We start from the raw sequence: 22,991 nt of genomic DNA, 5'->3' as shown, positions 1-22,991 counted from the left end.
CCTTTCCCCAGCCAGCTCGTGGGACCCGGCACTGGACCCGGTGGCCTGCGAGCCCCCCTTTGGGCGGCGAGGGTCCCAGCGTCCCCACGCAGGCGAGTCCCTTGCGGGCCTGACCTCCTGCCGAGCGGCCTCGGGCTTCTTGGCTCAGGTGGCCATAACCCACCCACTGACCCGCTCCTCCTCGCGGCTCCGGCCCAGCACCCCCTGCCTCCCCACCCCCGCCCTGGGGAAGCGGTCACTCCGGGTTTGGCGCCGTCCCTGCCGGTCCCCCACACTGCGGAGCCCCATTGGCCCTGGGGAAACGGTGCCCTTCTTCCTCCACCAGGCAGGCCACTCGGGTTAGGCTCGGAGCCAGTTAGTAGGGGACCAGTGCTCTGCAGTTTACGGTGTGGGGGTGTGAGTGGTCCCTGGACACCGAGGAATCCCCAAAGCTCCCTCCCTCCCTCCCATCCTTCTCCCACCCGCCCCGCGGAGAGATTGTGGCCGCCGGGACCCTGGTCTTCCCTGCCCCGGCCGCAGTGGGTGCACCGGATTACCGGACCCCGCCCTGCGCGCCGGCCAGGTCAAAGCCACCGGATCCCAGAGCTCGAGGAGGGTCAGGAGGGTCACCCGCGTGCCCCGCCCGGGAGGACAGCGACCTCTCCGCCCCTTCCAATGCCCCGCCCCCTGTCCCTGTCGGTCCCCACCCGGCCACCGGCCGCGCGCGCACACTCTGGCTAGCGCTGCCCTCGGTGTCAGTGTCCCGGCTCCCGAGTCCGCGCCGGCTGTCCGGTGGCCTCGGCACCTGTCGGTCACTGCGGCTGTCCCGTGGCCTCAGCACCTGGCGGTCACTGCGTCCCAGAGCCAGCGCCCCTGACCATCGGGGCCAGGGAAGGCCATGGTGTCCCTGCCTGGACTCCCTGCGAGCAGCCTGATGCAGGTTTTGTTCCTGGGGCTGAGTACCTTCGGTAAGTTAGACCCAGAACCGGGAGGGGACTTGAGCGGGAGATGGGGAGACTCCGACCCAGAGGGAGCTGGTTTGGGGCCTGGTGAGGAACTGGGTGGGACCAGACTCCCGCCTCTGACTCTTACACCCCCCCCCCCACCCCCACGTACACCTCCAGCCTCTCCCACCCAGGGCATCCCAGCTGCTACTGACCTCACCCCTGCGGGTTGGGGACAGCACCCACTGCCCACGCCCACTTCCCGTGCCAGGTGTGTGTGTGGTGGGGAGAGGGTCAGGGCATCGCCAGGGTAGACCTCTGGGGTGAGATATCAGAACCATTCCTCACCCCCACTCCCCCCCACCCCCCAGCAGAGCCGGATGAGCTGAGCTGCTAGATGAGACACTGGCTAAAGAGCTTAAGGACTTAGCTCCAGCTCCGCTCCTGCCCCCTCCCCACACAGGCCCCGGGCAATTCCCTGGTACTGGACCTGACACCCCACTTCACTTCAGTCCCCCAGCCCAGGCCGCCCTCTGCCCCCTCCTCCTGCTTCCTGCCCTAGGAATCAAGGGAGGTGCCCCCAACGCACAACCGTGAGGTCATTTGGGATACAGGAAATGGGGGAGGGGCCTGGGTGCCTAGAGGAGCAGAATGGTGACCCCCCACCCCCAGAGGTCCACCACCGTCCTTGGTTCCCAGGGTCAAGGGGACAGAGGAAATAGAGAGCGGGCCTCAAAGAGTCTGAGAGGGAGGCCACCTCCCAGGAGCAAGTGCTTTGAGGGGCGTTAGAAGCTTCCAGGGTTGCCCAGGAGCTCACAGTGGCCCAACTGGGGAGAGAAGGGCCTGGCAGGAACTAAGCCTGTTGCACCCCGCATCCCAGCCTTTCTTGCCATTCCTCCTCAAGGACCCCGGGGGGTGGAGCGTGGGTTAGGCGAGGCCATCTTGAGCTCCTTTCTGTCCGGAGGAAAGTCCAGGGCAAGCCAGGCTAGGCAGGGTGTAGAGTGAAATTCAGCAGTGATGGGGCCTGAGCTGGGCCCGCCACACCCTCACGTGTGCTCCTTCGCCTGGTCTGTGCTGCGAGGATGTTGGGGCAGGAAGAAGTAGAGCCCCAGACCAAGTGGGGCTCAGGAGCAGTTCCCCAGCCACCAAATCCGGGCAGCTTCCTGCCCCTTTAGCTTGGGCCTGTTCCAGGGTGCCTCCATTTCTCACCCTCCCCGCCCCCTTCAACCTCAGCACCTCTTCCTTCTGCATGCTGCCCCCCTACCCCCCCCCATCCTCCTTCTTGCTGGGGGGTTTCTGAAGTAAGGGGGGAAAATGCCAGTTGACTGCCTGGGCATCTTCACAGCTTTTCTGGTTGTGTGTGTGTGTGTTAACTCTGAGCTTCAGTTTTCATAGTGACAGCCCAAGCTCCAAGTCCCTACCTGTTGGCAGGGGGATTGTGGAGTTCCCAGGCTATGCAAGGGTTAAATGGCGCTGGGGACCCAGGCTCAGGGCCGGCACTGGCTCTGCACACTTGGGCTCCTCAGTGGCCCAGCGCTGCTGCCCCGCTGCTGCCCCTGGGGCGTGAGAAGCCCGAGGGGGGAGTTTCTCAGAGAAAGAGGGAGACTAAAAATAGTAGCCCTGGAGAGCAGGCCCATTCTCAGTCTTCCTCGGCTTTTGCTCTGGGGAGTGGGCCAGAGGGTCCCTTTCTTGGGCTGTGCAGGTCTCCTTTGCCCAAACCCAACCACCCTCTTCTCTTTGGACGACTCTGTGGACCCTAGAGTGAAAAGGGACCGACAGTTGGGGACTTCTGCTCCGGCGGACACCCAGGGAGGAAGGCTAAAGCCTGGGGCCTCTGCTGCTCCGGGTTTCTGATGGGCCGATAAGAAAGGGAGCATTTGCCCAGAAGTGTATCCACTGCCATCATCTGAACCCCCTCCACCTCTTGCAAAATGAAATACTCCTGGGGTTTGAGGGCACAGCACTGCCGTTGGTAGGAACTGCCTGGCCCCTGGGAGCACTGCGGACGTGCCAGGAGAGGCAGCCGCGCCCCAGGAGGGGGTGTCCCGGGGCCTCGGGCTCCTTGAGGCAATGCTTGTTTCCAGCTGTAGAACCTCTGGCCTAGCCGCCCCCCTCCCTCCTCCCTCCTCCCTCCTCCCTCATTGTCTTCTAGCTTATCGCTGGGCACAAGTTTCCTGCCCGGGCCTGCCTGGATCCCGCCAGGAAATGGGAAGGAGGCTGCTGAGAAGGCTAAGGACTAGGTGTGGGGGCTCCTACGGGCTGCAGCGGGAAGCGGTGGGGGTGGTGCGCATCCTGGCCTGAGAGGCTTCAACCGACTCCTGGCGGGCGGAGGGCCCGGCCAGTCTGCGGCCTCTGCCCGTGCCTGGGCTGCCTGGTCACCACGCAGAGGTGGTGGTGCTGAGTGGCCAGGCCTCCGGCCGCCGGGATCCTCAGGCCTGCGGGATGGGAGCCCGAGGGTATTCCCCCAAACGGCTTAGGACTCTGCCCCGACACCTCTCCAAAGGGCAAAAGGCGAGCGTTTCTAGGTGCCCCATGGATTCGCTTAGTCCCCTCCCTGAAACCCACACTACAGTCCACCTCCTGAACACGCACACACGCAGCCACAGCTTTGTACTTGGGTTGTTGGGGACCTTCATGCGTGCCCCAGCTCTGCCGACGTTCCCTGTGGCCCCAGAGGACCCGCCCTGGTCGCCTGGACCCCAAACGGGCCCGCGGGAGCCTGCTGGGTCCCAGCTCTCCTCTCTCCCAGGGAGCGCACCTGTCGGGGCTGAGAGGGCGGGGGAGGGAGTGGGGAGGGAGCGCAGCAGCCACCGGGCGGCTCCGACCTCGGCCCCAGGCTGTCCATCCGGAGCTGCGGTTACCAGCGGCCTCCTAGGCCCTCCACCCCTCGGGGCAGGAACGCTCCGATCCAGACCAGCCCGGTCACTCCCTCCCTCCCTCCCGCCCGGGAAACTGCGGGAGCAAGTGGGCTACGCAGAATATACATAAAAACCATTAAACCTGCCCTTCCTCTTGGGCGTCTTCCCCTCCTTGCTGGAAATCTGCGCCTCTAGATACAAATAAATGGCACATAACTGTGTCCTCCTCCGCGCCACACACCCAAAGGCGAAGGTTTCGGAGAATTAGCGCTCCGGGTGCTGATGACGCTGAAAACAGGCCCCAGGTTGCGGCCTCCGGGTAGTAGGCAGCCGCGAGCCCCTGGGCAGGACTCTTGAGGTCCTTCCTATGGGCCGGGCGTCCTGCGCCCCCCACCCCCGCCCCTGCCAGGATGGGCAGGTCTGAGCTCACGCGTCCTCGCTCTCCTCCCCAGCACCCGCCTCCTGCGCCCAGTTCCAGCTGCACGTGCCCTCGGGCCTCGACAGGGTCCTCGCGGTGGAGGGAGACGAGGTGGTGCTGCCGGCGTGGTACACCTTCCAGGGGGAGGCGGCCACGGCCCAGCCCTGGGAGACGCTCACCCTGATGTGGTTCCTGGAGCAGGAAGGGCAGGATCTGAAGCAGGTGAGGTTCCAACGCCGCTCACCTTAGCCCAGCGAGGGTGGGGGGCGCTCATGGCGTCCTGGGGAGGAGCCAGGGAGAGGGGGACGGGAAAAAGTTTCGGCGGCGGGAGGGGGGCGGGGGGGGGGGGGGGGGGAGAAAGCAAGGTCTTCTTCATCGGTTTGATTTTGTTCCGATCTTGGAGGCGGCCCAAAAGGACTCTTTTTCCCCCAAGTTTCCCTAGAAATTTGGCCACAAACACGGCAGAGTGAAGAGGCATCTTACTTTGCTATGGGGGTGGGGCAGTGAGGATTGGGGGCGGAGGTGGGAAGAGTTAGGGCGAGTATCACACTAGATAGATAGATAGATGATAGATAGATAGATAGATAGATAGATAGATAGATAGATAGATAATAGATAGGAGAAAGAGAGAGAGAGAGAGAGAGAGAGAGAGAGAGAGAGAAACATCAGCGATGAGAGAGAATCACTGATGGGCTGCCTCCTGCATGCTCCACTCTGGGGATGGAGCCCACAACTTGGGCCTGTGTCCTAACCAGAATCCAATGGTGACCTCCTGGTTCATAGGTCAACGATCAACCACTGAGCCACGCCCACTTTTTAAAAGTTGCCTATCAACCTGTGTTCACATTCTCTGTGCTTTGGACAGTCACAGGCTGCTGCCTCTTGTACCCACCTTAAGAGGCAAGGGGCAGCCTCCCACCATTTCCCTTCTGGCCTCTCCTGGCATCACAGTTAGGGCAGAGGCCAAGGACACTTACCTTCCAGAGCCCCTCTCTGAAGCCCGAGGATGCATCTTCACATCTTCAAGAGGCTGTTTGCTAAACAGGGGTGTGTGTGAAAGAAGCTTAGACTGCAGGGGTCGATCCTGGTTTCACGGGGCCTGAACTTGTACATTTGGTTCCTTTCAGACATAACCCCTGTTTACATGACCTCTCACCCATTTTACCACCTTTCCAAACACCCCAAGTGGGAGATGGAGACAATATACAGGGGATCAAGAACCGTTCTGGCGAAGAGGACCTGGGGTGGTGAGAGGGTGGCCAGGGAGAAGGGGTGAAGGGGAGCTGGTACAGGTTAGAGAGGACAGTGCAGGTGAGGGGCATCTGAGGTTTGACAGTTCGGTGGAGGGAGATTGGCTGAGCCTGCGGGCACTGTGCAGGCATGGGATAATGGGCAGGGGTTATGCCCACACCAGGTGTTGGCGCACATCAATGGGGCCACAACAAGCCAAGATGGAGTGTCCCTGGTCTACCCCAGGCCCTCCCGGAATGTGTCCCTGCGGCTGCAGGGCCTCCGGGAGAAAGACTCTGGGTCTTACCGCTGCTCTGTGAACGTGCAAGACAAGCAAGGCACAAGCAGGGGCCACGACAGCAAAACTTTAAAACTTGACGTGTGGGGTAAGTAAGAAGCACACCCTTCCCAGTACTTGTGTGTCTCTCCCCGTCCCCCCCCCCCCCCGCCCCCCCGCCCCCCAGCTGCCTGCCCCAGGTCAGACAGGTCTCTCTTCCCAGTGGCTGAGTGTACAGGTTGGAGGAGGGTTAAATGGAGTGACTGAAGGGTGTGTGTGTAGAAGTTGGTGTGTGTGTGTAGGGGGGTGTCCATTGGTCTCTTGGGTGTGAGTTTTTAACCTGTCTCCCCTTCCCCAGTTCCTCCAGCTCCTCCATCCTGCCATCTTCTGGGTGCGCCCCGTGTGGGGACCAATGTGACCCTGAGCTGCAAGTCCCCAAGGAGTAAGCCCGCTGCCCTGTACCAGTGGGAGCGGTTACAACCATCTGTTGAGGTTTTCTTTGCACCAGTTTTAGGTGAGAGACTTCTGGAGACACAGAGGCTGGGCTGGGGCAAGATGAGGTACCAGAGGGACTGTGGTGAAAAGGAAAGACAGTGCTGAAAAGTACTGGGGAGGAGGAGGGTGGGGTCAGTGGTGGAGAAAGAGGGCTACCAGGTGCAAGCTTGTGTTGGTGCTTTCACGTATAACTATGTTACTAAAGAAGCTCTAGAACTCTGCTGTTCACTGGCTGTGTCCTAGCTACCTCCGTTTCCTAATTTTTTTTAAAGATTTTTTTTTTTTTATTGATTTCAGGGTGGAAGGGAGAAAGAGAGAGAGAGATAAAAAACATCAATGATGAGAGAGAATCATTGATCGGCTGCCTCCTGCACACTCGCTGCTGGGGATCGAGCCCCCAACCCTGGCATGTGCCCTCAACCACTGAGCCACACCGGCCAGGCCGTCTCCTCATTTTTAAAATGGGACACCAGCTCTAAAAGTCATTTTGGGGAAATTGGAACTTTAAAAACAATGTTTTATGAGATATAACTGATGGGACATTTTTATTATGGAGTATTAGATGCTTTTAGAGAATTATTAATGATCAGGTATGGCAATGGTATTGTGGTTATGTAGGGCAGTATCCTTAATTTTTGGAGATTTATGCTGAAGTCGTTATTTTAAATGTCTCAGGAGAAAAGAGAAAGGAAATTAAATAAGTATAGCAAAATGTTGGCGACTGTTGAATCTAAGTCGTAGGATTTTCTTTTTTATATATATATATATTTTATTGATTTTTTACAGAGAGGAAGGGAGAGAGATAGAGAGAAACATCGATGAGAGAGAAACACCGATCAGCCGCCTCCCGCACACCCCCCACTGGGGATGTGCCCGCAACCCAGGCACATGCCCTTCGACCGGAATCGAACCTGGGACGCCCCAGTCCGCAGGCCGACGCTCTATCCACTGAGCCAAACCGGTTTTGGCTAGTGGTAGGATTTTCATTTGTCCCTCTTTCAACTTTTCATTGGACCATTTTATAATAATTTTTTTTTTTTTTTACGTAGCGCTTACCTCATAGGTTTGTTTTGAAACTTTTGTAAATTAGTGGATGTAAAGAACTCAGTCCTTGGTGTACATAAGCATCCAATAAACTTTAACTGTTATTATTTCACATAATTTTTTCAACACCAACCAGAAGGTTATATTATCCTGTTTTAGAGATGACGTAATGGGGACTCAGGGATAGCAAGTAACTTGCTTAAAGTCACACGGCCTATTCTGGAACCCAGGTTTCCTCATTCCTAGCCAATGTTTTTTCTCTCACCCCACTCTGCCATTTAGAAATCAAAATCCTGTTTTGATTTCTCTGAGTATCATTTCTTTATTATTTTTTTAAAATTTTTTTTGTTGATTTCAGAGAGGAAGGGAAAGGGAGAGAGAGATAGAAACATCAATGATGAGAGAGAATCATTGATCGGCTGCCTCCTGCACGCCCCACACTGGGGATCGAGCCCACAACCCAGGCATGTGCCCTGACCTCCTGGCCCATAGTTCCACACTCAACCACTGAGCACACCGGTTGGGCTGGGCTGGTTATCATTTCTTCAGCCTCCTTTCAGAATCAGTTGGGGACCCGGAGCCTGGGAAATGGAGAGGGATATTGAGCCAGCAGTTCTGCACCTGGAAGCAGAACCCAGTGTGCTTACTGCCACACCTCCTCCCCCCCACAACCGCCCTCCCGCCCCCCTTCCCCCAGTTTCCCAGAGAGTCAAAGAGGACATTCCAGAGGAGGGGTAGGCTTTTCTTTTTTTTAGTGGGAAATTGGGTCCCTGGCCTGATGGCTAAATTGTGTCCACAGATGCCATCTCTGGCCTTTTAAGCCTCCGAAACCTTTCCAGTTCTATGTCTGGAGTCTATATCTGCAAGGCCTCCAACAGGGTGGGCAGCGCCAGCTGCAACGTGACCCTGGAAGTGAGCACAGGTCAGTGAGGGGTAAGTGGGGCCAGTGGTTGGGGTGGGGCTGCAATGGGCTGGGGGGGGGGGGGAGACTTGTCTACGGAGGCCTCTCGTTGTAACAGGGCAAGGAATTTGTTCTGATCAAATGTTTGTCCAAATATTTGGTCAGTGACCATTTTCTGCTGGACAGCCACCTCTTCTTAACAGAGAAAAAGACACAAGGTGTATGGAGGCAGTGGGGTAGTGCATTGGAGAGGGAGGGGGGACAGCTGGATGTCGCTTGTGACACCAAGGTTCTTCCAGGGCCTGGGGCTGCAGTGGTTGCTGGAGCTGTTGTGGGCACCCTGGTTGGATTGGGGCTGCTAGCTGGACTGGTCCTCTTGTACCAACGCCAGGGCAAGGTCCCAGAAGAGGTGGCCAATGATATCAAGTAAGTGCCCAGACAGGACTCTCCTAGCTCCCTGAGGGAGGCTGGGAATGCAGGCAGCTGTCATCTGATGGAAGCATGGTCTGTGGCTGAAGCATTACTCCTATGGGTAGATTTGAAGGGAGAGGAGAGCTGAAGTAGGGGAAGGGGAGAGGAAGACAAGGCCTGTAGAAACTCACTCGCTTCCACTTTCTGACCTCATTACTTCTTTGATGACTAGGGAAGATGCCACTGCTCCTCGGACCCTGCCCTGGCCGAAGGGCTCAGACACAATCTCCAAGAATGGGACCCTTTCCTCTGTCACCTCGTCACCGGCCCTCAGACCGCCCCACGGCCCTTCCAGGCTGGGTGCATCGACCCCCACACGCAGCCTTGGTTGGGTCTCACCCTCTGCTCTGAGTCGCAAGGGTGCCGTCCCCGTGATGGTGCCCGCCCAGAATCAGGCTGGGTCTCTGGTGTGAGGGCCCAGCCATTTGTGGGCAGAGCCATCTGGTGTCTCTCCTTCCTACAGTAATTACTATGGGGGTTACCCCAGCATAAAGGCCTGAGTCTGGGGGGGTTGGCCCCCTCTAGATCTCCAGTCCTTTGCACCCATCCTTCTTTACTATGGAAAACTGGGTCTTAGTTAAGACTCAAACTTCCAGGAGGTAGAAGAAGAAGAAGAAATGGACCTGGGGTTGGGAAGAGCCTGAACCCCCTCCTGGGGCCACCCTAATACAGCAGAGGAATGCTGCTGAGATGGGCTACCTCCTACCCCCCAGCCCTGGTGGAGACTGCCAGTCAATGAGTCCTCCTGGGCCCCTTGACCTCTATCCCCGCCCCTGCCCCCGCCCCCAATCTAACACCACCCTTCACTCCCACTCCAGCTCCCTGCATTAATATACCCTGTCCTGCTGGCTTGGTTGGGTTTTGTTGGGGCAGGGGACAGGGAAGATATTTGTTAAACTAACTTGAAATGCGTGTTTTAAGATGTGTGTTTTTATTTTTATTTTACAAACTTCAATAAAGATATATTGTGTTTGTATGGACAGTGAGAGTCAAATCCTCTCTTCAAACTTGGAATTTCCGGGAGAAGTTGGGGATGATGCAAAGAGGACCCCTACCCAGGCTGTATACTTAGGCCGGCTTCTCCACACAGCCTCCGCCTTACCGGCTGGGGAGAGCTCGTCTAAAGCCTTTATTTTTTGTTACTCCTCACCTGAGGATATTTTTCCATTTATTTTTTAGAGAGTGGAAAGGAGGGGAAAGAGAGAGGAACATCGATGTGTGTGAGAGAGGCATCAATTGGTTGCCTTCTGCACACACACCCTGACCAGGGATCTAGCCTACAACCAAAGTACCATGCTCTTGTCCGGAATCTAACCTGGGGCTGTCAGTCCCCAGGCCAAGGCTCTATCCACTTAGCCAAACCGGCTAGGCCTCTTCCAGAGTCTTTAAAAGGTCATTTACTGTCAGGTGGCACGGGAGAGGCACAAAGAGCTCCAGGCTGGGAAAACCCTAACCTGCTGTGAGTAGCAAGGGAATGAAACGGGTGCACTTTCTGCAGGAGCCTGAGTGCCCAGAGCTTGGGCGGGGGAGGGCGGGGATGCATTTAACCTCTTGCTTCCTCTTCAAGGGCAGAGGCGAGGAACCTGATTGGGGGCTCCCCGATGCCAGACCACTAAACCCTTAACACACACAGCCCTCCAAGCCTCACCTCCCTGCCCATAAAAAGGAGTGACTGTGGAAGTGGGAGGCAGCGGTTGTTGCCATGGAGACTCCCATCAGCCAGTGATCAGACACGGGATCCCAGGGAGAAGAGGAGGGGCTTGGAAGGAACTCAATCTCTCAAGGCATCGGAAAGGGTCTCTGGGGTGAAGCCCAAAGCGGGATGTCTGCTGCCGGCCCACAGGTTGTCAGACCACCTACCTCTGTCTCCAGGGCCGGTTTCCCTGCAGAGCTGCAGGTCCCACCCCTTCCCTTCAGGTGGCCACCCCACACCCCCTGTCCAGTCCGTTCCCCAGGGCCCCACAACTTCAGAAACGGGGGGGGGAGGAGGACAGAAGAAGGGAGTCCAGTCAAAACGCTTCCACAACTGGGCCTGGAGGAGGGCGAGGCGTTTCCTTAGCGAGGGCGCCGGCCTCGCCTCTTGTTTGCTCTGAGATAGCCAGGCTCGCCCCGACCTGCGCGCGAGGTTGCCCTGTGGGCACCGCCTTCCCTTCCTGCGCGGGGACACCAGACCCAAGACGGCAGGACGCGGCCATGGTCCGGCTCCCCGGGCCTCTGCTGTGCGGGGCGCTGCTGGGCTTGGTCTGCATGACTGGTGAGGAGGGGCCGGGCTGGGGGTGCGCGAGGCCGGGGAGGGGGCGTCCAGGGCCGGTAGGGCCAGCGAGCCGGGCCTCCCTGGGGAGGCCTGAACCACTGCCGAACCATTGTTTTCCTCTCCCGGACAAACACACCCGCATACCTGGCCAGGCTCGTCCTTTTACCCACAAAACTCAGCCGCGATGTGCGCTCCTCCCTCCTGAAACTTTGGGTTTCGAGAAGGGAGGGCTGGGGGGAGCCCCAGCCTCCTCGCGGAAGACCCACCGGTGGGCGGGGCTCCAGATACCCCCTGAGATCGGGAGTCCGGCCCCCGACCCCACCCCCTCGGCCTCCGGCTGGCCGTCTGAGCCGCCCTCCCTGTGCGCCCCCAGCGCCCGGCCGCGCCGTGGAGGTGCGTGTGCCCGCGGAGCCCCTGAGCGCGCCGGTGGGCAAGACGGCCGAGCTGACCTGCACCTACAGCACATCCGTGACGGACAGCTTCGCCCTGGAGTGGAGCTTTGTGCAGCCCGGGAAGCCCATCTCTGCGTCCGCGCCCGTGAGCTGGGGGTGGGGGAGGAGGCCAGGGGGCGGCTCTGGCCTGTGGCTGGGTAGGCCTGGCGAGGCAGGAACTGGGAACCCACCCAGGCTTAGGGCAGGGAGGGTGCGTTGAGAGATCAGTGTGCTTGGATGAGAAAAGAAGTGGACTCTTTCTAGATCTTTCTAGAGGACCGCAATCTGTAATCCCAGGCCACATACACGCTCCGGTAGCCACCTGCCTATCCCGTGGCTGCCTATGCAACCCCCCCCCGTCAGTGCAGGCCCAGCTGCAGTTAATACACGCTGGTAATGGACGCTCAGCTGCTGGGATTGAAAGTAGGATAAAATGCTGCCCTTTTCACGAATATTTGTATTTTGTTCCCCAAATTGAGAGCCACACTTAGTTGGAAGCAAAGAATATAGTTCGTTTCCCACTTGGGAAGGGCTGGTATATGGGGAGATAGATCTTGGTGGTTCCGGCTACAGAGTGCCAGCTTCCCTGGCTGGTGTGAGGGATGGGCCTTGTGAGAAGGGACCGCAGCGTTGGTGCCAGCCAGGAAAAGGAGCGTGTGCGTGTGTGTGTCTTCTGCTTCTCCCCAGATCCTGTACTTCACCAACGGACAGCTGTATCCCACGGGTTCTAAGGCAAAGCGGGCCAGCCTGCGTCAGAACCCCCCCACAGGAGGAGTGGCCACCCTGACCCTGGCGGATGTCCAGCCCTCAGACACGGGAACCTACCTCTGCCAAGTTAACAACCCACCAGATTTCTACACCAATGGCTTGGGGCTAGTCAACCTCACTGTGCTGGGTAAGGCGGGCTGGGGACCCACACACCCTGAAAGACTATGCGGGCCCTGATAGAGCCCCCGTATCCTGACTTCCAGCCCAAGCACACAGCTGCACTGGGGACCCCGAGGGAAGTACCTACTTCCTCGAACCTTCTGACCCAGCCAGTCCTGCTCCTGCTCCACCCTCCACAGGGTGCTCCTCCCTCAGGCCCTATAACAAAGGTCCCACATACACGGTTTGAGTCATGCCCCCAACAGCTCCATCTTTGGGGAACCTCCCATTTGTACCTCAGATTCTGTCCCTCCCCAGGTCAGTGGCAGAGGCAGGGGATGACCATTAAAGGAACAAGGGCCTCTACCACACTAAGCACCAATTTTGTGTTCAGAGCTTCCATCTCACCCCAGACTAGAGCCTGCTCGGAGATGAGCAAACGGAAGAAATGACTAAAGGGGCTGCGGATGTTTAGATGGAAAAGAGACCACTTAGAACAGTGGTTCTCAACCTTCTGGCCCTTTAAATACAGTTCTTCATGTTGTGACCCAACCATAAAATTATTTTCGTTGCTACTTCATAACTGTAATGTGGCTACTGTTATGAATCATCATGTAAATATCTGATATGCAGGATGGTCTTAGGCGATCCCTGTGAAAGGGTCGTTCGACCGCCAAAGGGGTCGCGACCCACAGGTTGAGAACCGCTGGCTTAGGAGGTGGTGAATCTGAAAGGCTGTCCTGTGAAGGAGAGATCTTCCGTTTCCCTTTGTGGGCCCAGAGGGCAGGAGTTGGGACCCATGGGTAGATGTTAACATAGATTTGGGCTCAACGTGAAGATTTTTCTAACAATCAGAATTTCCAATCATGCAAATCATTTCCTGGGGATGCAGACACGGGACCCTCCCCGCCAGGTTTCTACCCCAAAAGTGGACCGCTGTTTGGTGGAGTATTGAATGAGGAAATCCAGCATTTCATGGGGCAGGAGGAGGGTGGGGGTGGGATCGGAAGCCCACCAAGGTTCTTTCTGTGACTTTTGCAGTGCCCCCCAGTGGCCCTGTGTGCAGCCAGACTGGTCACACGTCTGTGGGAGGCTCTGCTGCCCTGAGGTGCAGTTCCTCCGAAGGAGCTCCCAGGCCCGTGTACAACTGGGTCCGCCTTGGATCTTCTCCTACACCTCCTCCTGGCAGCATGGTGCAAGGTAAGGCCGGGGCGTCAAGGAAGAGGGGGGCACTCAGGACCTGGGCAAACCTGGTCTCTAAACCCTATGCACCCACAGTACCAGCGCCAGGCCTGTGTGCATGAGATAAACGCTATACCTTCTCCCTGCATCTTCCTTGGCTCCTGTCTTGGTGCCTCCTGTCTCCCTGCACAGTCTGCGACTGCGTGATCCGGGACGCATTTCTCAAGCTCACTAGACTCCTGATATTGTGGAAGAGAGTGGAAGGCAGGGGCGTTCTGTGATCCCCGCTTGTCTGTTTGGGAGAGGTTTCTTTGAGATTTCTTCAGGGTCATGAATCATTTCCAAACTTCCTAGAAGGGAAACTGAGGCAGAGTAGCATGGACCGTCTTGATCACTTAGCTGGTTTCTCTGGGGTAACCACATAACTGGCTAAGAGCCTTGGCTCCTCAGCCTCCTCATGCTCGCTCCAGTGCCCTCTCTTCCCAGCCCCAGCCCACCCTCTCTCAATCCAGAGAGCCCAGATCACTTCCTGCTGTGTGCTCTGCCTTCTAAAGGAAGGTTAGCCCTGGCCGGTTCAGCTCAGTGGATAGAGCGCCGGCCTGTAGACTGAAGGGTCCTGGGTTTGATTCTGGTGGAGGGCACAGGCCTGGGTTGCAGGCTCAATCCCCAGTAGGGGGAGTGCAGGAGGCAGCCAATTAATGATTCTCTCTTATCATTGATGTTCCTAGCTCTCTCTCCCTCTCCCTTCCTCTCTGAAATCAATAAAAATATATATTTTAAAAAACGGGGGGAAAGGTAAGCAGTTTAGAAAAGCACTGGGTCCAGCTTAGAGCCATCCCAGGGGATTACAGTTTCTAGTGATGAAGACTCCCGCCCCCCCCCGTCCCCCCCGCCTGCAACCAGGAACCTGACATCAGCCTGTGACCACCCACCCCAACTCCATAGCCAGTTTCTGAGCCCTTCACGCATGTGCAGCCTCCCCCTCCCTGAGAAGGCAGCTGCGTAGGGCGGGACGTGCACAGGAGTTGCAGTGGCTTTGGCATTTATTAGTTAGGAAGGGACTGACTAATACATTGAGGTTAGTCCCTTCCTGACAGGATGGAATGAAAACTGCTTTCGTCACAGGGGGTGCTCACTGCGAGTCCAGTAATGGAACACTCACTTCCTCTTCACTCTCTAGATGAGGTGTCCGGTCAGCTCATTCTCACCAATCTCTCCCGGGCCTCCTCGGGCACCTACCGCTGTGTGGCCACCAACCAGATGGGCAGTGCCTCCTGCGAGCTGACCTTGTCTGTGACCGGTAGGGATGCCGGGCAGAGGCCAGGCGGGCAGGCCTGGGCTGCAGAGGCTGCATGAGATGGTCTGAGGGGCCAAGGAGGGTGTGCAGCTCTGAGGGTCCTGTGTGTCCTTAGACCCTTCCAAAGGCCGAATGGCCGGGGCGGTGATCGGAGTGCTCCTGGGCGTGCTGATCCTGTCCGTCGCTGTATTCTGCCTCATGAGATTCCAGAAGGAGCGGAGGAAGAGGCCTAAGGAGACTTACGGGGGTAGTGACCTTCGGTGAGCAGAGGGAGGACAGGGCTCGGAGTAAGGGTAGATGATGCCAGGCCTCAAACTGTGACATCTTTGGGTGGGGGGGGTATGGAGTGCCGCTCAGCCCTGGGATTTGGTGTGTGTGTGTGTGTGCGTGTGTGTGTGTGTAGGGGTGTATTTGTGTGTGAGCAAGTGTATAAGCTGCCCTTACCCTCCTCATACTTATAAGAATTTTCAGTTTTCAAGGCCTTTCATAAACATCAACAGGACTCGGATTCCAGGAGTTAGATTTGCCCTGAGCGTTCAGCTGAGTGTTAATTCTGTGTGTATATGGGGGGGGGGGGGGGGGGGGGCCAGCAACGAGAGGAGAGATAAGAGCTGCCTCTGTCATCCATTGTCAATTGTGGGGTCCAAACTTGGGACCAGAGCAGTATTCCTCCAAGTGTGGTCCTCCCGTTGACCTATGAACCAGGAGGTGAGGGGCACATGCCCGGGTTGTGGGCTCGATCTCCTTTGGACAGAAATGACTGGGAGCTTGTTAACATTCAGATTCAGGCCACTTCCGACCCCTCCCGAAAGTAGCATGTGTGTGTGTGTGTGTTCGGGGTCATGGGGCCTGGAATCTTCATTTCAACCAACATTCGGCAGATGATTCATCCTCAGGCACAGTAAAGTGTCCAGGACCCTGGGTCGGGGGAGGAGTGTCCTTGGAGGGAGGGATGCCTCCAGCCGTCCATAAGAATGTGTTTACAACCATCAGAGAGGACGCCACCGCTCCTGGGATTTCTGAGCAAACCTCTGGGATGACCGATCCTAGCGATGGGCTCCTGGAGAAGCCGCCCTCTGCCGCCTCTGTGAAGCCCACCAAGTCCAAGCTCCCTGTGGTCGTCTGACTTTCCCGCCCACCACCGAGGGGGAACACCCACAGTTAAAGCCTCCGGGTACCATCTTGTCTCCCTCTTCCTTCTGCGGTGTAGCAAACCCCTAGGCGGCCCGGAGTGTTACCAGTCAGGGAAGGAGTGGGCTTACGTGATGCTGTCTGCGGGAAGGGGAGGTTTTATCCGACGTCCCTCGCCCTTCTACCCACCCCAACACCCCACCTCCACTTTTTGGTTGAGTCAAAGGAGACTTATTCAAGTTGTGAGCAGTGGCTTTGTGCACCCAGGCACCCTCCCCTCTCACACCCTTGGGACACTTGGACATTCCTGTTTATTGTTCACATTCCAACCCAGCACAGTCACATGCACACTCGTAGATTAAAAAAAAAAAAAATTTAAAAAAAAATCTTCCGGCCACAGCGCCAGGGGACCGTCGGGGGCGGAGCCAGCAGGGCAGGGGCCGGGCCACAACGGACTCCTCCCACCGAGCCACCCCGCGCTCAGTGTCCGCCAAACAAGAAGAGCTGGTGGGGGTGGCTCTGCGGCGCCAGGGAGCGCGGAGGGCCGATGGCAGGCAGGCGTGGGGCGGGGTGTGAAAGAGGGACTTCCCTTCCCATCGGAGCAAGGGGTACCAGACACCATAAAAACCCTCTCCCCCTCTCTCCTCGCCCCAGATCCAAAGTTCTGGGGCGGGGCGAGGGCGAGAACGGCACAGAGAAGAAAGACGCCCCCTTTAGCTGTGCGGGGAACTAAAGGGCTTTTTTTCAAGTGCGTGTCCTGGGCAACGTAGAGGGTAGGGCGCCCTCTGCGGTGCGCTCGGGGGATCGTCGAGGAGGCCGTGGAGGCCAAACTGCATGCAGGTGCGGGGACGCGGGGCGAGAAGCTGGGACGGACGCGCGGGGAGTGCGAGGTCCGGGGCCAGGTGGGGAAGGAGGGCGCACGGGACCTCACTGGGGTGGTGAACCACAGGGACGGGCACGGGCTCGGCGACTCCTCGACGGAGCCTGCCTGGGCCAGGGTCTCTGAGGACGCAGGGCGGCTCCCGAAGCTGGCAGGGTGGCGGGAAGGGGAGGGTCACAAACACTGCGGGGGAAGTCGCGTCACTGCGGAGGGGTCGCGGCATCCATCTCTCCTGGGGAACTGAGGACAGAGAAGGTCTGAGCACCTGCACTCTCCGGTACTTCCTCTCCCCCTCCCTAGCCCCGGACCTCAGGGCGGGAGCGCCAGGGGCCCCAGGCACCCCGGACCCCACCCGCCACCCCCCACCGAGTCATTGAGCTGAACCCAGCCGCAGCCGGTACGTGAGCGCACCACTGTGCGCCAGAGCCCCCCGGCCGTGATCAAGTAGCCAAACGGGGTGACTGCATATCTGTGTTGGCTCAGGTGTGTCCCCACCGCAGCCTCGGGCGTCGGGAGGTATCAGAAACCCCCGCGGGGGTTTTCTGGTGCGTTTTCCGGCGCTGGGAGGGGCGAGGGAGGGCAGAGGGAAGGGATGGGGACCGGCTCCTTTTCTCCCTCCCATTCGGGTTCCCACCCCGTCACTTCCAGGTCGTCCTGTTACCTTCGAAAGTGCTCAGTTCTTCGGTCCGGGGGAGGAGGGGCAGAAGGGGGAGTGGAGAGAGAAATCGGTGAGCTCTCGGGTCCGCAGCGCCCTAAGCTCCCCCCCCCCCAACCCCCCACCTCCCGTCCCAGATTCCCAGCCCCCCAGCCTTAGCTTCCCAAACCCCCCTTCTCCCTCAGCCCGCCCTCGGTCTTCCTTGCTCCTTCGGAGGAGATGAGGGTGCTCTCGGCGGACCCCAGGGCTGGGGAAGGACCCGCTCACCTGGCCTAGTCTCCGCTGGGGCCGCTGCCCGAGCCTCCCCGCGCGCCCCCAGCTCCGCCAGGCCCTCCGGCGCCCGGGCCCTTCCGGCCGCTCTCTCTGCTCTTGATCTTCTTTCGGGCCATGTGGCCCCGGAAACTCGCCTGGATTTTGGCAGCGGCGGCGTTGGCGCCGGGATCGTCCAGCGGGATGTCTAGGATGTCCTCGTCCGGCTTGGAGCAGGCGCTCTCCTGGGGGCGGGGCAGGGGTATTGGTGCCGGGACTGGCCGAGACCCGGAGCGGGTTAAGTAGGAGGAGAGCCTTAGGGGTTGGCGAGGGCGGGGGCGGGGGGGCGGGGTAGGAAGTGCAGGGAAGGTGTGGTGAAGCTGGGGGGGGGGGGGGGGGGGGTGTCCCTCCTGGGCAGTGGCAGGAAATAAGGGGCGGTTCAGGTCCAGGTTCAGGTGGACACACTTGTACTCCCCACTCAGGAAAGAGAAGCGCATGGTGGGATGGGATGCAAGACAGCCAGAGACCCCTGAGCGGCCAAGGGCCCATGGCCGTCAGTGGAGACGGGGAGCGGTAGAGCTGACAGGAGGGGGCGGGGTTGGAGGAGCCACGTGAGCAGCAGGCACTCCTAGATGTGGCTGCCTCTCCCTGTCCTCAGAGGTGCCTCCAGCTCGAAAGGACCCCTTCTGAAGTCAGGATAATACCTACCTACCTCTGTGGGTTGCGGGGAAGAATAAACAACTCAATATGCATAAAGTTTCTGACACACTCTAGTTGTGCAGTAAATGGCAGATATGACTATAATTTGTTTAAATAATGAGTTGATGTGGACTAGTTGTTTTTGTAGGTGAAATTGGTCATATAAAAATAATTTCAGCCCAGCCAGCATGGCTCAGTGGTTGAGCATCGACCTATGAACCAGGAGGTCAGGGCACATGCCCAGGTTGTGGGCTCCCTCCCCAGTGTGGGGGCGTGCAGGAGGCAGCTGATCAGTGATTCTCTTTCATCACTGATGTTTCTCTCTCTCTCTCTCTCTCCCCCACATCCCAGCTTTCTGTTTCTCCCACAGCCTGCCCCAGCTTCGAGTAGAAAGGAGCAGGGAACTGATTGGCCACAGTGATTTCAGAGGCAAGGCCCGGGCTTGGAGAGGGCCTCAGCCCCTGACCCCTGTGGGCTCTGTGTTAATGTGGGTTGGGATGCAGATGGTTACTATGAAGTCAGAAGAGCATTTCTCCTTTGACCTGACCCTCTGGCTTCTAGGAATTTGCCCTCCTTGGTTTAGCCTGAGGATTTCCACTGCTTTCACTGTGGCTGGCTCCCTGGGCGTGCGATGTCCAGGTCTCACGGTAGTCGTTCAGTTCTATACACTTCCCCATCCAGTTCCCAGATGGGGTGAGTATCAGTGGGGCCTTCAGTGATCACCACCCCAACCAGGTCCTGCCCCGGGAGCAGATGAAAACCCCAGAGGTCTAAGCGCAGATTACAAATGCCTTTCCTCGTCATGCTTCCGAAGGCTATCTTCGTTTCATAGATCTCAGAGTTCTTCAGTGTGTGCTCATCGTTAGTTAAATGCAGTGAAAGGGAATTATCAAGAGGCCAGTGTGGTCGTGGAGGGCCTGGCACACTTTTTGTCCGTCCTCTGCCCGCCCCCCCCCCCCCCCCCCCCCCCGTTCTTGTGCTCTCTTCCTGACATCTTATTCCCCACCTAGAAACCAAAGGCTTAAGCCTTTTTTGGGATATTCTCAGGGAACTGGGAAGTTTCTCCTCAAAAGAGGAGAATGACCAAAGAAACCAGCTCCAACCCACCTGTCCCCAGCTGGCGGCCCACCTGTCCTCAGCTGGAGGCCCACCTGTCCTCAGCTGGAGGCCCACCTGTCCTCAGCTGGCGGCCCACCTGTCCCCAGCTGGAAGCCCACCTGTCCTCAGCTGGAGGCCCACCTGTCCTCAGCTGGAGGCCCACCTGTCCTCAGCTGGAGGCCCACCTGTCCCCAGCTGGCGGCCCACCTGTCCCCAGATGGAAGCCCACCTGTCCCCAGCTGGAGGCCCACCTGTCCTCAGCTGGAGGCCCACCTGTCCCCAGCTGGAGGCCCACCTGTCCCCAGCTGGCGGCCCACCTGTCCCCAGATGGAAGCCCACCTGTCCCCAGCTGGAGGCCCACCTGTCCCCAGCTGGAGGCCCACCTGTCCCCAGCTGGAAGCCCACCTGTCCCCAGCTGGAGGCCCACATGTCCTCAGCTGGAGGCCCACCTGTCCTCAGCTGGCAGCCACCTGTCCCCAGCTGGAAGCCCACCTGTCCTCAGCTGGAGGCCCACCTGTCCCCAGCTGGAGGCCCACCTGTCCTCAGCTGGCGGCCCACCTGTCCTCAGCTGGCAGCTGTGGAGGTTGAACTGAGGAAGGAGTTTCTTTCCCCAATAACACTTAGACTAACCTGCCGTCACCACCCCTCCCAGCCACAACAACTGGGATAATTGTGCATGTGCCTCTTCTGTACGGTTTAGAGGGCAGCTTCTCCTTTTCTTAGGGGACTCTCCTTCCAAACATGCCCACCAACCACTCAGTGTGGCTTTCTGGGCACTCAAGAGCACGGTCAAGGCAAACCAGGGCCGACAGGCAGAGACCCAACATTCTACCCTAATTACTCCTGCAGGCGCCATCTGAGATGAGTTACATTCCTTCCCCAGCCTCTTGGATTCTGTGCTCTCTCACCTCTTTTCACTCACCATGTTGTCCCCATCATTCTTACCATCTCAGCAATATTGCCCCCCCCCCCCACCCTGCACACACACATATGCAGAACCCTCCATCCACTTATTTTCTCTACTTAATAAAAATACTGTTAGGGGTAAGGAGCTCTTCTTCGGTGGAACCCAAGAGCCTCCACTAAGAGCCCAGCCCTCCTTCCACAACCAAAAATTGCTTCCTGGAGAATAAAAGGAAAACACTGGAATGAAAAATGTTACCAGGGCATTTCCAGGGGGTGGGGTTGCAGATGATTGACATGTTTCTGTTTTATGCTTATCTTTAGTTTTTACATTTTCTTGTATGAGCAAATTACCTTTATAATGAGGAAAATAGTAAATATTTAGAGGGGAGGTAATGTATTTGGACCAGACAAGGCTACGTTTGAATCCTGCCTTCACACTTAGAAGCTGTGCCTCCATGGACAAATCATTTAATCTTTCTAAACCTCAGTTTGCACATCTGTAAAATGGGGAAAATAATATCTACTTCACATGGCCATTGTGATGATTAAATATAAAGGGTTAGGCATATTGTAAGCATTCACACATTTACAACTAAGATTAATATAATTTGAGTTGAAATCATAGTAACAACCACAATGACTTGATCCTAAGTTCTCTCTGCCTCTTGGTACCCAGTTATAAGGAATTCTCACCTTTTATAATCTGGGCTATCCTTTCCTTCCAAACCTCGCTCTTTTTTTTTTTTTTTTTAAGGGTGGAGGGTGGGGAGCAAGGAAAGTCATAAGCTCTTGGATCATTAGTTGGGTTGCCTGAATGGCTGAGAAAGCAAGGACTTTGCAGTAGCCTTTCTCCATATGTCGGGGCTAAAAATCAGTCATTAAAAAAGAAAAATAAATTTCATAGATATGTATGATCACTGTATTCCTCTAGTGAGCCAGGCGCTTTCATACCAGAGTCCCCTGAACAGCAATCTACTTTGACGTTAGGCACTTGCGCATCTAGGTCTCCGTGGGCGCTGACAGACTGCAGACACTTCCTTCCCTCGCCAGCAGGGCTCTCCCGCGGTCACCCAGTCCCCTCTGGGGCTAGAAGGCGTTGGGAGCCGGGCCAACCCCTCCCCAGAATCACACTGACGAGGCTCTTTGCTGTCCATCATCCTTACGAAGCTAACCAATATGAACTGACTATCCTACCCTGCGCCAAACGGGGCTCGAGGTTCCGGAGCCTCTTACTGTGCGCCCACCCACCGCGGCGGCAGTGGGATGGGGAATGGGTTGGGGGCCGAAGGCCTGTGAGAAGAGTCAGAAGGGAGTCGATGCAGCATCCCTAGGCGATGGTTTCTACCCGCTCTCTAGGGGGAAGTTTCTCTTTTCCCTCTAACCTGCAGCTTCCCTGCTGCAGAGCCATGCCCAGTTACCAGTCCAACCCAGACCGCCTGGAGGATGGGCGCCCAGACGCCCAGATGCCCAGACGCCCCCGCAAATGGGGAGCATTTTCCTAGGGCTTCCAAGTCAGGCGGGTGCCTTGCACCACCCTCCACCAGGTCTCAGCAGGCACACCTATTGCTCCTGGGTCTTTGCACCCACTCCCCTCTCTCCCTGCCCTTACCCTCCCTCCAGGGGGTTCCCTGGAGTCCCTGCCCCAGACCAATCAGGGTGCCCGTGCCCCGGGCCCTCTAACTTACGGTGCAGCAGTCCATACTGGTGTTGGGGGGGGGGGGTCCTCGCCTGGGCGGAGCTGGCGCAGGGTGGGGGTGGGTCCGAGTGGTCCCTGGAGGAGACTCGGGGGGCCGAGCAGCACGCGCTGACCCGCGCCGAACCCTCCGCTGCGCTCTCGGTCCGCTCTCCCGCGCTCCGCTCTGCTCGCGAATGTAACCTGAGCCCTGCGGTCTGGAAGCCAATCACGAGTCGCCTCGGACAGGGTGGGCGGGGAAACTGGAGGAACGGCCACGCCCCTCCGCCGCGCTCCCGCTCCTGCCCCAACCCCTCCTCCCACACATTTCCATCCACTCCTCCTACACACTCAGCCTCCCCTATCCAACCTCTTGCTGCTGAGGCGGCAGACTGCCAGGCAGATGGAGGGCCCCTACATCCCAGGCGCAAACACACATCTGGGCACAACGCCCTCCCACCCATATATGGAAAACCGCGCCCCCCCCCTCCCACCCCCCCCCACCCCCCCCGCCCCGCCACCTCCCCACACTTCCACAACCTAGCCAGAGTCCCGAATAGGGCTCCCTCTAGCTTCCCTCCCCCTCCGTCCTCAAAGAAAAGCCCCAAATACGTGTGGTTAAAAAGTCCCACCAACACAGCTGCGGAGTGGAGAACGCTGTCGGTATACAACCGGCTCGTGGACACACAAACACAAATGTTCACAAGCCCACGTGTCTATATATGGTTCCCCCAGGTTCACTAAATGTGCACTTCAACATGCAGACCCTGTATACAGACACAACCCGCAAAAATAACTGCACAGGCCTCTACATAGGCAGTCGCCCTAACCCAGATGTCTGCATTACATTTCTGTTATCCACCCTTCTATCTCCATCTATCTGTATGCGTTTCTCCAAACAAAGTCTTATGTGCACGGCACTCGTTTTGTATGTTTTCATATATGGATACTGACTTGGGAAAAGGACCCTTCCCTCCCACTTTCCGTACCAGAGGTTCCCTAATCACTTGATCCACTGCTTCAGAGTAAGAGGAAAACTGGCCACTCCCACTC

General features: G+C 57.7%; 3 protein-coding genes across 4 annotated transcripts; 2 read left to right on the top strand and 1 right to left on the bottom strand.

Annotated features, from left to right (window-relative positions):
• Nucleotides 1-701: 701 nt before the first annotated feature.
• Nucleotides 702-9,599, top strand: ESAM (endothelial cell adhesion molecule). Of its 2 annotated transcripts, XM_070399613.1 has the most exons (7): nt 705-947; nt 4,234-4,421; nt 5,614-5,815; nt 6,065-6,220; nt 8,045-8,167; nt 8,446-8,572; nt 8,790-9,599. In XM_070399613.1, the coding sequence occupies exons 1-7, from the start codon at nt 878-880 to the stop codon at nt 9,028-9,030; spliced, it is 1,107 nt and encodes a 368-aa protein (XP_070255714.1). In that variant the 5' UTR covers nt 705-877; the 3' UTR covers nt 9,031-9,599. The 2 variants fall into 2 exon arrangements, with proteins under 2 accessions (XP_070255716.1, XP_070255714.1); XM_070399615.1 differs by lacking the exon at nt 8,446-8,572 and having other exon boundaries at nt 702-947.
• A 1,032-nt stretch (nt 9,600-10,631) lies between these two features.
• VSIG2 (V-set and immunoglobulin domain containing 2) lies at nt 10,632-15,828 on the top strand. The gene is made up of 7 exons (XM_070399359.1): nt 10,632-10,871; nt 11,245-11,408; nt 11,990-12,197; nt 13,211-13,369; nt 14,532-14,651; nt 14,764-14,908; nt 15,642-15,828. Exons 1-7 carry the CDS (start codon nt 10,811-10,813, stop codon nt 15,772-15,774), a joined length of 990 nt encoding a protein of 329 aa, XP_070255460.1. The 5' UTR covers nt 10,632-10,810; the 3' UTR covers nt 15,775-15,828.
• A 245-nt stretch (nt 15,829-16,073) lies between these two features.
• NRGN (neurogranin) lies at nt 16,074-22,144 on the bottom strand. The gene is made up of 4 exons (XM_070399360.1): nt 21,952-22,144; nt 17,582-17,808; nt 17,321-17,338; nt 16,074-16,899 (listed from the first exon to the last, which is right to left on the bottom strand). Exons 1-2 carry the CDS (start codon nt 21,964-21,966, stop codon nt 17,587-17,589), a joined length of 237 nt encoding a protein of 78 aa, XP_070255461.1. The 5' UTR covers nt 21,967-22,144; the 3' UTR covers nt 16,074-16,899; nt 17,321-17,338; nt 17,582-17,586.
• Nucleotides 22,145-22,991: the final 847 nt, after the last annotated feature.

Source organism: Myotis yumanensis, unplaced genomic scaffold (genome assembly GCF_028538775.1).
Source record: "Myotis yumanensis isolate MYYU_CA2020_CCGP unplaced genomic scaffold, mMyoYum1.0.hap1 SCAF_19, whole genome shotgun sequence".
Lineage (NCBI taxonomy): Eukaryota > Metazoa > Chordata > Mammalia > Chiroptera > Vespertilionidae > Myotis > Myotis yumanensis.
This window is presented reverse-complemented; position numbering and strand designations above follow the sequence as displayed.